Raw genomic sequence first — 14,001 nt, 5'->3', positions numbered from 1 at the left:
AAATTTAAAAAAAAAAAATTTAAAAATAAAGACCTTTTGGTTAAGACCTCTGCCTCCTTGGTTCCCATTAGCTCATCCACTAACCCATTCTTCAGATGGGGAAAAGTGAGGCTACTTTCTGCAACCTGGCCCGGGTCCCACTGACCCCCTCACTCCAGCCTCTGGGACCACTTCTCCTTTTGGAGTCTCCGGAGTCCACTCAAAGCCTATCACTGCCCATGTGACTTCTGATCCTAGCCAGGAGTCAACTGGTCAGAACCTTATGCCATACTCAAGTTGTACAATTCTAAGGCCTATTTCTTTCCCAATATGGGTAAAAGTTGGGACAGAAAAAGAGGAATCAGACAGAAACCTGATCCAATTCCCCAACAGGGTTAAACTTTCTAGCATCCTGATCACTTATCCAATCTTGCTTGTGCTCCTACTGTGATGGGTAGCTCACTACCTCAAAAGAGAACATTCTAAGACAACACTTGCTCCATCTGATCAGGTAAGATTTCTCATTCAAACCCCAGCTTCCAGCTAGTTGCTTATATGTCCCAGTTTTTACACTCCCTCACCCACTTCTTGATACATCACTTCCTTGTCACTCTTTCCAGGGTAGGCAAGATGTCCTCTGAGATCAAGTGGTTTGCAACTTAGAAACCGATGGCCTCCTATGGTTAAATCTACCAGAGTTGATCTGACAAATTGTATATTAGCACTGATAAACAGTAGACACTCAGAAAAAATATTGACTGTTATTATCATCACCCTCAAGTTCATCCAGAAGAACTCCTATTCATCCTTCAAAACCCCATTTGGTTTCACCACCCGTCTTGCATGGATTGCACTCAAACTCAGAAGGCTGTGATTTTGTGACCATTTTGCAAGTTCCCAAATGAGGTACAGCACACCCAGGCCGTCCCTGAGGTCGCTCAACTGCCAGCTGTCTTCTTCCTCTGCCCGCTTAGTTCTTGAGCCTGGGCCTCAGGCCCGACCAGTCCGGCTAAGGAGCGTGCAGACACAGGCAGTGTCAATCCGAATCCATCGCCAGCCTACACGGCCCTGGGCATCAGCAGTCAATGCCCGCACATAGGACTGCTTGGCCTTACACTCAGATACCCAGTGCCTCCGGTCCACACCCCGGCAGCCCCCTCCACTCGCACCAGGGCTGCTTTCCTCAGCGCTGTCAGCTTTGCAGCGGGTCTCAAAGAAGTACTGGCGGAGGGGGCTGCCACCAGCTGCAGGAACCTCGCCCAGCACCTCCACCTCGCGCCCACGCAGGTCCACGGCTGTCCGGCGGTCTGTCACCCAGCCACTGACTGCATCACACACAGCCAGCTCTCCGCGTCGACTTGCTGGTGCTGTCTCACTCACCCCTCGCCGACTGCGATTGGCAGGGCTGCCTGCTGGCTCCCCAAAGGCCCCGGCCTCCAGCAGGAACAGCAGAGGGGGCCCGGCAGGGGCACCCCTGGACAGGACTACTCGGGGGGACAGGAGATCCCACTCAGGCGCTAGAAATGGGGGTAGTGGTAAGGGTGGGGGCTGGGGCTCCATCGGGACACTAGGGAGGAGGAAAAGGAAGAGGATGGGGAGGGAGCAGGAGGCACTGGGGAGCATCTTGCTGAGCACCTGAGGATAGAGACCGAAGCTGGGGTTAGAGATGAGCATAAAAACTAGTGGGGGAGGGGGGCCTGAATGCCAGAAGCATGGGGGAGGCCTTTGTTCTAGAACCTTGGGGGGACCTTATATTCTAGGACTCAGATAACGCCAAACCTTCTAGGTGAATCATATTCTACTATGGTTACTGAAAATAGCCAGCAAATCAACAAATGGATAAATACAGGCTCAGAGAGGTGAGGGACTCATACGAGGTCACACAGCCAGCAAATCCCAGAGGTAGGACTTAAGCCCTGTCAGAGCAACTGCATTCTGCATCCTACCCCCACAGGGGATGGGGACGCTAAGTCCTGCAGCCTAGAGGAGGTTTGGGGTTCCAAAATTCGGAGAAAGGCCACATTTCAGAATCCTCACAAGACCCAAGTTCAGCTCAAAACTGCCAATGAAAGGCAAGACATTTCCTCTCTTGGGGCACCTGGGTGGCTCAGCGGTTGAGTGTCTGCCTTTGGCTCAGGGCGTGAACCCAGGGTCCTGGGATAGAGTCCCACATCCAGCTCCCCGAGGGGAGCCTGCTTCTCCCTCTGCCTATGTCTCTGTCTCTCTGCAATATTCTGGAAGTCTGTGGTTCTGGGAAAGAGCGGTGCAGAGAGAAGTGGGAAGCAGCAGGTGGTTACCAGACCTGTCAGCACCTCCTCCACCTCCAGGCTCCAGGGCTGGGGGCCCCCAGGCTCTGGGGGGCCCCTATGGGGGACACAAGTGGTCCCCTCTTTCCTGACATCTCAGGAGAGGGAAGGGGCAGCCACCTAGGGGAAGAAGGAAACAGGCAGGTTGTACGGGCAAGTGGGGGAGGGGACCTGAACACTCTCCAGTGTTCCTCTTAAAGTGTAGGGTACCCAAGAGTCAAGGCCGCGCCCCCTTCCCAGAGGCCCCTTCCCTGACCAGGTGATGGCTCCTGGCTGGGATGGGAAGCAGATGGGAGAGGTAGGGGAGAGGAGGGGGGGAGGGGGAGGGGTGGGGGTGTGGAGAGAAGAGGCTGGAAAAGATTACATCCTCCAGGGCCCATTCATCTCCCAGACAGGGCGGGGGCGGCGCTGGTCTGGACACCCGGGTCCCCAAGGGCCCACACTCAAGAAGCCCTGGGTCCCTGAGGCTGCTTCCTGGAATGTTCTATCCTCACAGGACAGGCCGGGGCCCGTCCAAGACTTCTACCGCACATACCTGGAGTGGCTGCCTGCCTTGGCTCCGAGATGGGGAAATGGAAAGAAGGGTGTGAAGGGACCCGACTATGCTGATCCAACCAGGACCAGGAGGCAGCTACCTCCTCCCTCAGACCAGAAGTCCTGGTTCCCGGCTGCCACCTCCCTCAGACCCAAAGTCTCCTCCGTCGGGAGTCCAGATCCCCAGCTCCCTCGCTCCCACGCTGGGGTCCAGGCGCCCAGCGCCCTCCTCCCACAGACCCAGGAGTCCAGACCCCCAGCGCCCTCCTCCCTCAGATCCGGGAGTTCTGGAGTTCAGGACTCTCCCCCAGGTATCCAGAACTACGTACTCCCAGAGCCCCTCCGCCCGAGGAAGATTTGGGCTGCGGGTCTGGTCTCCTGAGACCCCGCACGGGGTAACGGGCAGCCCGTCTGGGGAGCGCTCCCCTCCTGCCTCAGTTTCCTCCGCCAAGCCCCGCCCCCGCTGGCCCCGCCCCCGTCCCTCCCTACCCGGGGGCAGGGCGACCCGGACGCCGGAATCCCGCGGGAGGAGGCGCGGAGGCTCTTACCTGGGGCGCCCTCTCCGGCTCCTCCGCTGCCCCTGGCGCGGCGCGGCTCCTCCTCCCGCTCGCCGGCTGCAGGGACGCGCGCTCGCCCGCCGGCTCCGCGCTGCACACGCTCGGGAGGGCCCGGCAGGGGGCGGGGGCGGGGCGGCGCCCGACGGCGGAGGAGGGGCCGGGGGATCCCGCCTTCCACGCGCGTGCCGGGACCTCGGAAGCCCGGCCTGGCTCGCTCAGCTCCCGGCCCGCCTCGGCCCCGGGAGGCCAGGCGCCGACCCCTGCTCCCTCAGACCCGGGGGTCCTCACCCCCAGCACTTCCTCCCTCAGGCCCGGGAGTGCGCGCCCCCCGCCCCCTCCTCCCTCAGACCCAGGGGTCCGGGCCCCCCGCCCCCTCCTCCCTCAGACCCGGGGGTCCGGGCTCCCCGCCCCCTCTTCCCTCAGACCCAGGGGTCCGGGCCCCCCGCCCCCTTCTCCCTCAGACCCGGGGGTCCGGGCCTCCCGCCCCTCCTCCCTCAGACCCGGGAGTCCTCACCCCCAGCATCCTTTCTCCCTCAGATCCAGGAGTCCTCAACCCCAGCTCCCTCTTCCCTTAGACCCAAGAGTCCTCACCCTCAGCCCCTTCTTCCCTTTTCCTTCAGAACCCAGGAGTCCAGGCCCCCAGCCCCCTCCTGCCTCAGACCCAGGAGTCCGACCAGCAGCTCCCTCTTTCCTTAGAGCCAGGAGTCTGGGCTTGAGATTCCTTTGCGTTCTTTTGCCAATGAAGTGTCAATCCCTGGGCAGATTCCCACCCTCTGCTCTCATCCCCACTTTCCCAGGAGCTCTGGGCCAGACATTAACCAGCTGGACTTGGGCAGCGATAAGGCCCAAGGCCCTGGGAGACAGTGGATATGGGGGGCTCTCCCACAGAGTCCTCTCTGCTGGAATTTCCTGGGTGGGGACTGGGGAGAGGGTCTGTCCTGCGCTCAGATAAGAAATTCAAGGTAATACGGGACTCAGAGATAGACAGGGGTATGATGTGGGAACACGAGGACCTGCTCTGAGAGAAAAAAAAAAAAAAGAGAATAATGACAAAGAAAGATGGGAAAGGCACAGAAACGGACAGAAAGGGGGGGACAGAATTCCAGGAGGGGGGCAGAGACCGCGAGAGGAGAGAGACCCTAGGACAGCCTGAGGTCAGAAGTTAGAGTCCCGGGGGGGGGGGGGCCTCCCCCCTCCCTGACCCAGGGAGCTATTTCAGGAGGAAAGCTGATACCCATCTTGGGAGGGGGGCGGGGGTCATCCCATGCCCCTCCACCAGCCTAAATATAGCATGGCGAAGTGGCAGGAAGGGTGTCCCCGGATTAGGGTGTTTCCCTCTCCTTTTCCCCATCCCAGCCAAGGCGACATAGAAGGCAGTTGTGGTTGTTTATTGAGGGTGGGGGAGGGGAACTTCTGAGACTTTGAGTGTCCCGCGTCGGGTAACCTCCCTGACCTCTCCCCACTTCCCCGCCCATCCTTAAGCACTCACAGGTCCCACCCTCTACCAGAGAGATTCTATATGTAACTTCTAGGCTCTGATGGGGTAGTACAGGTGAGTTTTCAAAGAAAAGTAAACAATCTCCGTACACCCTCCCTTTGGGTCTCTGTACCTCCTCTCTGGGTATCTATCCCCTTATCCCTCTCTGTCTGGGTCTCTATCCTCCTCCCTCTCTCTGGATCTCTGACCTCTCCCTCTCTGGTTGCCTTCCCAGCTTCTGTGGATCTTGCCCCCTCACCCTTACCCCCATTTCTGACCCCCTCCTAGGTCACTGCCCTCCTGGTCTCCCAACTCCCCTTGGGTGCCCTCTCTCGGGGTCTTGGCCCTGCTCTGCATGTGTCGCCTCCTCTTTGGGTCTCCAATCTGGGTCCCAGACTCTGCCTTGTGTGTCTGTCACTGTGAGGGGAGGGGTCTGTCTCCATTTCTGTCTCTGAATGTGTCTTTCCATTTCAGAGAGGGCACTAAAGATTCTCGTTTTCGATCTTTATCAAACTCTTCTCACACAATTTACCTCCTTCTGTTACTCTGTATAAACAGGGGTTGGATTAGATCAGGGGTTTCCAAACTGAATTTCTTGGCTACATTCTAAGTTGCCAAGCAGAAGACTCCATAGAGGTATGTGTCCCCCCCCCCTTTTTAAGATTCTATCCAATTATTCATGAGAGATCCACAGAAAGAGGCCAAGACACAGGCAGAGGGAGAAGCAGGCTCTCCCTACGGGGAGCCCTACACGGGACTCAATCCCAGGACCCCAGGATCACAACCTGAGCCAAAGGCAGACACTCAACCACTGAGCCACACAGGTGCTCCTGAGGTGTGCATCCCTTAAACCAGGTCCCCTCTGATGTGCCACATTACATCAAAGTGCATCTAAATGATATTTTATTTGACAAGAAAAGAGGGGGGGATAGATGGCTAAAAATAACAACAACAATACTCTGTAAACCACTGGTTTTAATAAATTAATACAATAAAGTACTTTGAATGATGCTTGGCACATAGGAAGCCCTATATGTGTTAGTGATTGAAACATCCTGCTCCCCCTCCTCCTCCAAATGCCCTTTTAGTACTGAGAGACCTCTGAAATTATTTGGCTTCATGACCTTGGGTTATGCCCTCCCCTCCGAGACTCAACTTCTCTGTTTGTAAGACATGAGGCTGGAGGATTCAGGGGGACCTGTGCTAACCAGCAGGCTGATGGGACAGGTGGGGTCAGGCAGCCTGCCACAAAGTCCTAGCCCCTGGGGATGTGCCACGAGACCCTGGGAAGCCACTCTTATGCTCTGAGGCTCTTGTTTCTCCCCCTGGAAAATTGAGTGGGCTCCCCAGTTTGTCTGACATCCTTCCTGAGCTGAGGGAGGATATCGTGGTGCACCCTGATTTGAGATCTCTTTGTGATTCCATGGAAGAGAGACACTGTATCTCTTGGGTTCAGAGGCACTGACTTTTTCTGTGCCTTTTCCTTTTTTGGGTTATCTTTCTCAGGGGCGCTCTGGTCTAGCTCCAACTTTGGTGTCTTTCCCTCTCTGGGTGCTTGACAACTCCCCCATCTCTATCTCCCACTCTTGGTCTCTGTCTCCCTTTCTCTTTGGATTTTATGACCACCTTCCTCTAGGTCTCCATCTCCCCATCCCTCTGGGTCTTGGTCTTTGTCTCCTTCTCCCTAAATCTCTCTTCCTCTCTCTTTGGGTCTTTGTTTCCTCTTCTCTGGGTTTCTATCTCTTTCTTTGTCTGAGTCTTTATTACTCCCCATGTCTCTGTACCTTCATTTGAGGTTCTGTCCCCCCATCGTGCCTGTACAGAGTAGAGTTTCTCCCCTTCTCCCCTTCCCTTGTGGCTCTGACCTACATATTTGGAAGTAAAACTGTAGGGAGGACAGATAGAGAGGGAGTGAATGGCAAAATGAAGCAGGTGTGGGGTAAATGGAAGGAGCAAGGACATCTTCCTAGCTCCCCCGGAGGCCCTCTGTGTGAACAACTGAATCAAGAGATCTAGCACCCAGCCCTGCTCCTTAGAGTAAGTGACACTGGGCAAGTCAGTTCAGTTTGTCTTGAAGAGTCCATAACACCACACTTGCTCCCTGATACATGATTCTTCCCCAGTGTTGTTATTCTTGGGTCCTGGTGCTACCACTAAATGCAAAACAAACCAACATGGCCCTATGGAGCCCATACACACAGTCCAACTCAACCTAACTAACATTCCTACAGGACTCACAATGACACAACTTGGTGTAACTCAACTCAGCATGGCCCTACAAGACTCACGTGGTTATACAACTCAATCTCATTCACCTCAGTGTAGCCCCCAAAACCTCCAGCTACATTACCCTACACAATTCAACCCAACAGAACCCTGAAAGACTCATACCATCATACATTCCAACCCAACTTAACCTTACGTGACCTAGAAAGCTCACATTCAATCATTTGACTCCTTGTATTTCTACATGACTCACAAGTTCACAGAACCTAAAATAATATAGCCCTAGAAGAATCACAAAGCCACACAATTTCCAACATGTCTCAACTCAACTCCACAACACCATGCATGAACACGCACTCAGTCCCAATAATGCTGTGGGTGACCACCTAACTTGATCCAAATTAGCCCTAGGGGGCTCATAAAACCACAGAATCCTGCACAATACAATTGGACAAGACTCACCCTGACTCAACAACACAGCCCAACCCAATGAGGACCTGAAAACAAAATTATGTGATCAAATCTATCTCAACACTTACCACAAAACTCCATATGTCTTGCACAACCCAATGCAACACAAGCCAATGGAGTCTCCCCATCAACTCATTATAACTCATTGCCATTCACCGTCACTTAGGGAAGTGCCCACGGGAGCTACCAAACCACAACTCAAGACCCAACAAGACTCAGTGTTCCCCAACTTGTTACCACTTAACCTAGTTCTTCCTAAGCCCAACCCCCTCCCCCTAACCTTCCCTTCTACCTCTCCCTCCCTCCCTCCCTCCAAGGAAATGTGAGGTCCTGCAGACCTCAACTGTTCCTCACACTTCGGTGACCATATGTTTCCCAGGGGGTGCCCAGAGAGGAGGTGGTAGCTCAGGCATCTCTCCATCCACCAACCCCCCATTGACCTTGCCGTCCAGTGGACCACAGGGCTGCGTGTCCACGTGGCTGTACATTCCGGCCTCTTCGCCCTCTGTCTCCCGGTGGTAAAAGTAGCTGAAGTTGGAGACAATGACGGGCACTGGCAGGGAAATGGTCAGCACACCAGCGATGGCACACAGAGAGCCCACTATTTTGCCACCTACAGTGACGGGTGCCATGTCTCCATAGCCAACTGTGGTCATGGTGACCACTGCCCACCAAAAGGACTCAGGGATGCTGGTGAAATGGGAGTCCTCCCGGTCGACCTCAGCAAAGTAGACGGCACTGGAGAAGAGGACCACACCGATGAAGAGGAAGAAGATGAGGAGGCCCAGCTCACGCATGGAGGCCCGTAGTGTCTGGCCCAAGATCTGTAGGCCCTTTGAGTGCCGGGACAGCTTGAAGATTCGGAAGACGCGCACTAGTCGGATGACTCGTAGGATGGCCAGTGACATGGCTGGCTGGCCTACACCCCGCTGCCTGGCTAGCTCGGTGCCTAGCGCCACAAAGTAGGGTAGGATGGCCACAAAATCGATGAGGTTCATCACGTTCTTGAAAAAGGCTGCCTTGCTCGGGCAGGTTGCCAGGCGCACCAGTAGCTCAAAGGAGAACCAACAGATGCACAACGTCTCCACGACAAAGAACGGGTCATCAAAGGGCATGCGAGACAGGGGTCCAGGCAATGGGCTGGAGCCATTCAGCCGAGCGGGGAACTGCAGGAAGGAAGGGGTTCAGAGAGGACCACACCAGGGCTGGGATACACTGGAACAGCCACATTTATGGTTTAAATGTCCAACTACTTCTGTGCAAATTGGTCAACAGTCATTGCCCCCAGGCCTCCAGGGACCCAGCTGTCCTAGATTCCTTTCCAGAACCCTAGAGATCATCCCTTTATGGCTGACTTTATGGTGCCTGATCCTTTACTGGTGAGGCCTCCTGAAATGGTGCCTGAATGGGGCTCAATCTTTCCTTCCCAAAGTCCCACTCCCAGCTTTGATTTTCCAGATGGGGAGGGTCACCACCCTGGTCCCACTTCTCTGTGCTCCGCTCTCCCCAACCCTGGTCTTAACTGCAATGGCTAAGGATCTTCTGTGTATACCAAACCCTGGGGGCCCCCAACTCTCATGGCCCTCAGCCTCACTTTGTGATGGATTCCTCCTACTTCAGCCTTCAGGCCCCACTCCAGTCTCTAGCTCCCTCGAGTCCCAGTCTCACCACCTCCAGCCCATCCTTCTGTTGGTTATTGCCAGCTGCTGCACAGCCCTCGACTTTTCAGTCTATCACCCCTCAGCTTCATTTCTTAACTACCTGTATTCCTGCTCTCCCTCCCCCGGGGCGAGCTGGTTTCTCACCCGTCTCAACCCCGCCCTGTGATAGGGAGGTCCTCAGAGTCGGATCCTCTGGCCCCGCCCCCACTAGGCTATCCGTTCCCCGCCCCCAGCCCGGCTTTAAAAGGTAGATCCCCCAGGTCAGGTTCTGTCCTTGGGTGGCCCACCTCTGAGTCTCTTGCCCCACCTATGTAATGATTGGCCGGTCCCCCAGTAAGCCCCCCGGGCCCCGCCCACCCACAGCCAGGCCCCGCCTTCCGGAGAGGCCCCGCCTCCCATTGCCCCTTTCCCCTGCCTCGTAATTGGCCAGATCCCCGCGGACCCCGCTCGGCTCCTCCCAAGCCCCGCCTCTCTCCGCTCAGGCCCCGCCCCCTCACCGGGCCTGCAGCAGCTACCGCAGCGAGCCCCGGGTTGTAGCGGTCGTCGCGGAAGTCGGGTAGGGTCTCGAGGCAGAAGACGACGATGGAGACGAGGATGACGAGCACGGAGACGACGGCGAGCACTCGCGCGGCCTGCGAGCTCTCGGGGAACTCGAAGAGCAGCCAGAGCTGGCGCGCAAAGGCGCGGCGGGGCAGGGGGCGCTCGGGCGGCAGGGGGCAGCCCTCGTCCTCGCGCAGGCGCGCCAGCGCCGCCGTGCCCAGCCCGTAAAAGGCCACCTCCTCCAGGAAGACGTCGAGCGGCACGTGCGCGGGCCGCCGCAGCCGCCCGCCCGACTGGTAGTAGTAGAGCACCGCGTCGAAGCTGGGCCGGTGCCGGTCGAAGAAGTACTCGCGGCGTGCGCCGTCGTAGAAGCGGCCGCGGCGCGCCGGGTCCCCCAGCAGCGTGTCCGGGAAGCGGCCCAGCGTGCGCGCCCGCGTCTCGAAGCGCAGCCCGGCCACGTTGAGCACCAGCCGCTCGCAGCAGCCGCACGGCGGCGGGCACCGCGGCTCCATGGCGCCCGCAGCCCCGGCGACCGGCGGACGGACGTGTGGCCCCGACGCCCGACCCGGCCCGGCCCGGCCCCGCCTCGGCCGCCGCCGCCGCCGCCCCAGCCTGGTGTCCGGTGTCCACGCGTAAAAATAGCCTGGCCGTGCGGCCAGGGCGCGGGGGAGGGGGCGCCTGACCCCGAGGGGCAGAGGGCGGCCGTGCGCCCTCTGCCGGGGCGCCCGCCCTACCCGCCCCCCCCCCCCCCCCCCCGCCAGCCACAGTTCCCCGCGCCCATCCCGCTCTCGGGTCCCCTTTCCCTCTGTCTCGCTGTCCCCCGGGATCTCTGTCCCGCGTCTCTCCTGAGTGTCCGTGTGTCTCTTGTCTCTTAAGAATATCCGGACCCCTCTGATGGAGTCACAAACTTCCACGTTATCTTGTGTGCCTCTGCGTCTGGCTATGTCTTCATTTTGAGGCTCTGTCAAGGGCTGTATCTGAGTATCTCTATGGGTCAGTTATCTCTGCGTTTTGCCATTCTAGAGGACTCTGTATTTGGGGGCCTCTGTCACATGTCTGTGTCTTGGGCTCGGGATTTCCACCTCTGACTCTTATTTCTTAGGGGCGTGTCTCCGTTTATCTCTGTCTCCCTTGGTCTCTGTCTCTCCCCTCGGTCGGGATCTCTTCTCATGATCTCATAGCCCTCTATGTCTCTGTCCCTGGGTTAACCTGGGGGCTCCCCTTTGGGTCTCTTTCCCTGTATTTCTTTTTTTTTTTTTTTTTTTTTTTTTATGATAGTCACAGAGAGAGAGAGAGAGGCAGAGACACAGGCAGAGGGAGAAGCAGGCTCCATGCACCGGGAGCCCGACGTGGGACCCGATCCCAGGTCTCCAGGATCGCGCCCTGGGCCAAAGGCAGGCGCTAAACCGCTGCACCACCCAGGGATCCCCTTTCCCTGTATTTCTGACGTACTGTTTCAGAGTTTCTGTTTCAGTCTCCGGAGGACTCGGTCCTTGGAGTCCTATCTCTGAGTCTCTTTCTGATCGTAGGTCAGCTCTGCCACCGCCCTGGTGGTCACCCCGTCCTGGAGATGCTCCAGCAGCTGCAAACCATGAGCATGTGCCCCTACACCCAGTTCCCCCGCCAAGGGCTCCGCCTGTATTCTTGGTCAAACATTCGGAGACCCAGTGAAGCCTGAGCTGCCGACATGGAGAGGGCAGAAGGAGGCCGGGCCTGCCAGGAAGGGGGGGGGGGATAGATGCCAGAGGGTCACTCGAAGGGACCAAAGGACAGACGATGGCCTTCCAGCCACCGGTGTCCTATGACACTGCGTAAAAATAGCCCCATCTGATGGGCTTGGCGGGGAAGTGGTGAGGATTGGTTACCCGGACTCCAGGGAATGGGGGGTCCCGAGCGCCCTCTGCTGGGCGAGTGTAGAGAAACACTAAGGTTATAGGACACCTGCGAATGCTGGCACTCTCTTCTGTCTTCGATTTCTGGGAAGCTATGTCACCATTCCTCTGGATTTCCTTGTCCCTCTCTCTGGGTTTCTATTCTCCTCCTCTCTGTGTCTATGTTTCTGTTACCCTCAGAGACCCACAAAGAGCGTCTCTGAACTCTGTGTGTACTGATCCTTTCTCCCTGCAACCCTGTCCTGCCCCCTCCTACCTGCAATGGGTGCTCCTCCTTGGCCTTGTTTCCAGACCGTTCTTCCTCCTTCAGCTCCTCTGACTTTTTATTTTTGGTTTTTATTATTACTATTATTTTGTAATCTCTATGCCCAATGTGGGGCTTGAACTCACAGTCCTGAGATCAAGAGTCAGATATGCTCTACTGAGCCAGCCAGTTGCTCTGTACCTCAGCTATCCACAGACACTTCCTATCCTTCCCTACAGAACTTATCCCTTTCCCTCTGGCCACTCCTGCTCTTGCAAGGAAGATTTTATTTTAGTTTTTAAAAAGATTTTATGTATTTATTCATGAGAGACACACAGAGAGGCAGAGACACAAGCAGAGGGAGAAGCAGGCTCCCTGCAGGGAGCCCACTGCAGGACTTGATCTCAGGACCCTGGGATCATGCCCTGGGCCAAAGGCAGATGCTCAACCACTCAGTCACCCAGGCGTCCCACATGGAAGATTTTATTTATTTCACAGAGAGAGAGAGAGAGAGGCAGAGACACAGTCAGAGGGAGAAGCAGGCTCCATGCACCAGGAGCCCGATGTGGGATTCGATCCCGGGTCTCCAGTATCGTGCCCTGGGCCAAAGGCAGGCGCCAAACCGCTGCGCCACCCAGGGATCCCCGCACATGGAAGATTTTAGATCCCGGTTCCCTCTCCCTCATTCTAAAGCTACTGTCATAATTCTTAGTAATCTCAATATCCCCACAGATGATCCTACTGAAACCTGACTTGTAACTGGACTGTCTTTTCCCAAAAGGACCCCATTTCATGTCCTGCAAGGTAATCCCGAATTTTGCCACTGCCTATCTCATGGCAATCGGTCATGGGGTTTTGGTGACCCCCCAACTAACTGAACACCTCGAAAGGAACACCATGTGATTTCCAAGGTTGGATCATGAAATGCAACTTTTGGCTCCCCTCTTTTCCTTGGGACACACACAGGCCAGAGAGTGAGGTCCATGTGGAAAGGACCCTAGGTCACCAGCCCTTCGCCTTGGCTAAATTCGCAGCTGATCACCAGCATCAGCCTTGTGAGTGAGCCATCTGAGGAAGCACATCCTCCTGCCCCACCCAGGCTACCCCTGAGGATGCTCCCAGAGCAGAGATAGGCCCTCCCCCACGTTCCCTCCAATCCCTGCCCAGATTGCAGCCACAGTACCAGAATAAATTATCTTTGTTGTTTTCAGCCATGTGGTCTTTGCATGGTTTGTTACAAATGCTGTGGCAACAGATAACCAAAACATGTTCTCTTGGTACTCTGAGCTCATCAATCTTGCTCACTGCCCTACCCCAGCCATCTACTTTCTTTCTTTTTTAAGTTTTATCAAGCTAAAATTCACATTCACCCATTTAACCTGTATGACCCAGCGGGCTTTTCATGTATCCGTAAGAGTTATGCATCCAGGGGCACCTGGGTGGCTCCGTCAGTGAAGTGTCCGCCTTTGGCTCAGGTCATGATCCTGGGGCCTGGGATTGAGCCCCAAATCAGGCTCCCTGCTCTGGGGAGCCTGCTTCTCCTTCTGCCCCTCCCCCTGCTCATGCTCTCTCATACTCTCTCTCATATATAAAATCTTAAAAAAAAAAAGAAATCTTAAAACAAGTTGTGCATCCATCACAACTTGACATTTTCATTAACCCCCAGAGAAACTGCACCCCTTAGCTGTCACCCAATCATGCCACACACTTTCAGGGTCATACCTTTGTCCTTGTCATTCCCAATAATGACATTTCCTCCAAACTGTTTGTTTGTATTATCCTGTTCTCTTTTTCCCATGAACTGCATTTAAGAACTTTCGAGGCTGCCAGCACAGACAATGCATTGATCTTGTTGCCTTTTAATTACCTCTGGCTACCCACACCTGTCCTCACTTTCCTCTTTTCTCTGCCTCCACTATTCCATGGGCCTCCAATAAAATCCTTCATTTTCTTGTATCTTAAACTCACTTGACTATGACCCCCAACTAGGGCAAGTGTTGTACCAAACTCTAACCCTGGCAAATCCTTCTCTCATCTACTCTGTGCTTCCCAGGATGGGGGGCCATCAGGGGGCTGGACCCTATGTCCCAGCCCTGCTACATGTCCCTCATCGG

At 55.8% G+C, this 14,001-nt stretch overlaps 2 protein-coding genes across 3 annotated transcripts; both read right to left on the bottom strand.

Moving 5' to 3' along the window:
* Window positions 1-677: 677 nt before the first annotated feature.
* Window positions 678-3,469, bottom strand: NTF4 (neurotrophin 4). Of its 2 annotated transcripts, none has more exons than XM_072771989.1 (3): window positions 3,368-3,469; window positions 2,282-2,405; window positions 678-1,614 (listed from the first exon to the last, which is right to left on the bottom strand). In XM_072771989.1, exon 3 carries the CDS (start codon window positions 1,600-1,602, stop codon window positions 970-972), a length of 633 nt encoding a protein of 210 aa, XP_072628090.1. In that variant the 5' UTR covers window positions 1,603-1,614; window positions 2,282-2,405; window positions 3,368-3,469; the 3' UTR covers window positions 678-969. The 2 variants fall into 2 exon arrangements, with proteins under 2 accessions (XP_072628090.1, XP_072628096.1); XM_072771995.1 differs by lacking the exon at window positions 3,368-3,469 and adding an exon at window positions 3,149-3,287.
* Window positions 3,470-7,845: 4,376 nt separating this feature from the next.
* On the bottom strand, window positions 7,846-10,278 carry KCNA7 (potassium voltage-gated channel subfamily A member 7). The gene is made up of 2 exons (XM_072771976.1): window positions 9,709-10,278; window positions 7,846-8,716 (listed from the first exon to the last, which is right to left on the bottom strand). The coding sequence occupies exons 1-2, from the start codon at window positions 10,261-10,263 to the stop codon at window positions 7,901-7,903; spliced, it is 1,371 nt and encodes a 456-aa protein (XP_072628077.1). The 5' UTR covers window positions 10,264-10,278; the 3' UTR covers window positions 7,846-7,900.
* Between the last annotated feature and the right edge of the window lie 3,723 nt (window positions 10,279-14,001).

Source organism: Canis lupus, chromosome 1, assembly GCF_048164855.1.
Source record: "Canis lupus baileyi chromosome 1, mCanLup2.hap1, whole genome shotgun sequence".
Lineage (NCBI taxonomy): Eukaryota > Metazoa > Chordata > Mammalia > Carnivora > Canidae > Canis > Canis lupus.
Note: the sequence above shows the minus strand (reverse complement) of the source record. Positions and strands in the feature narration are given on the sequence as shown.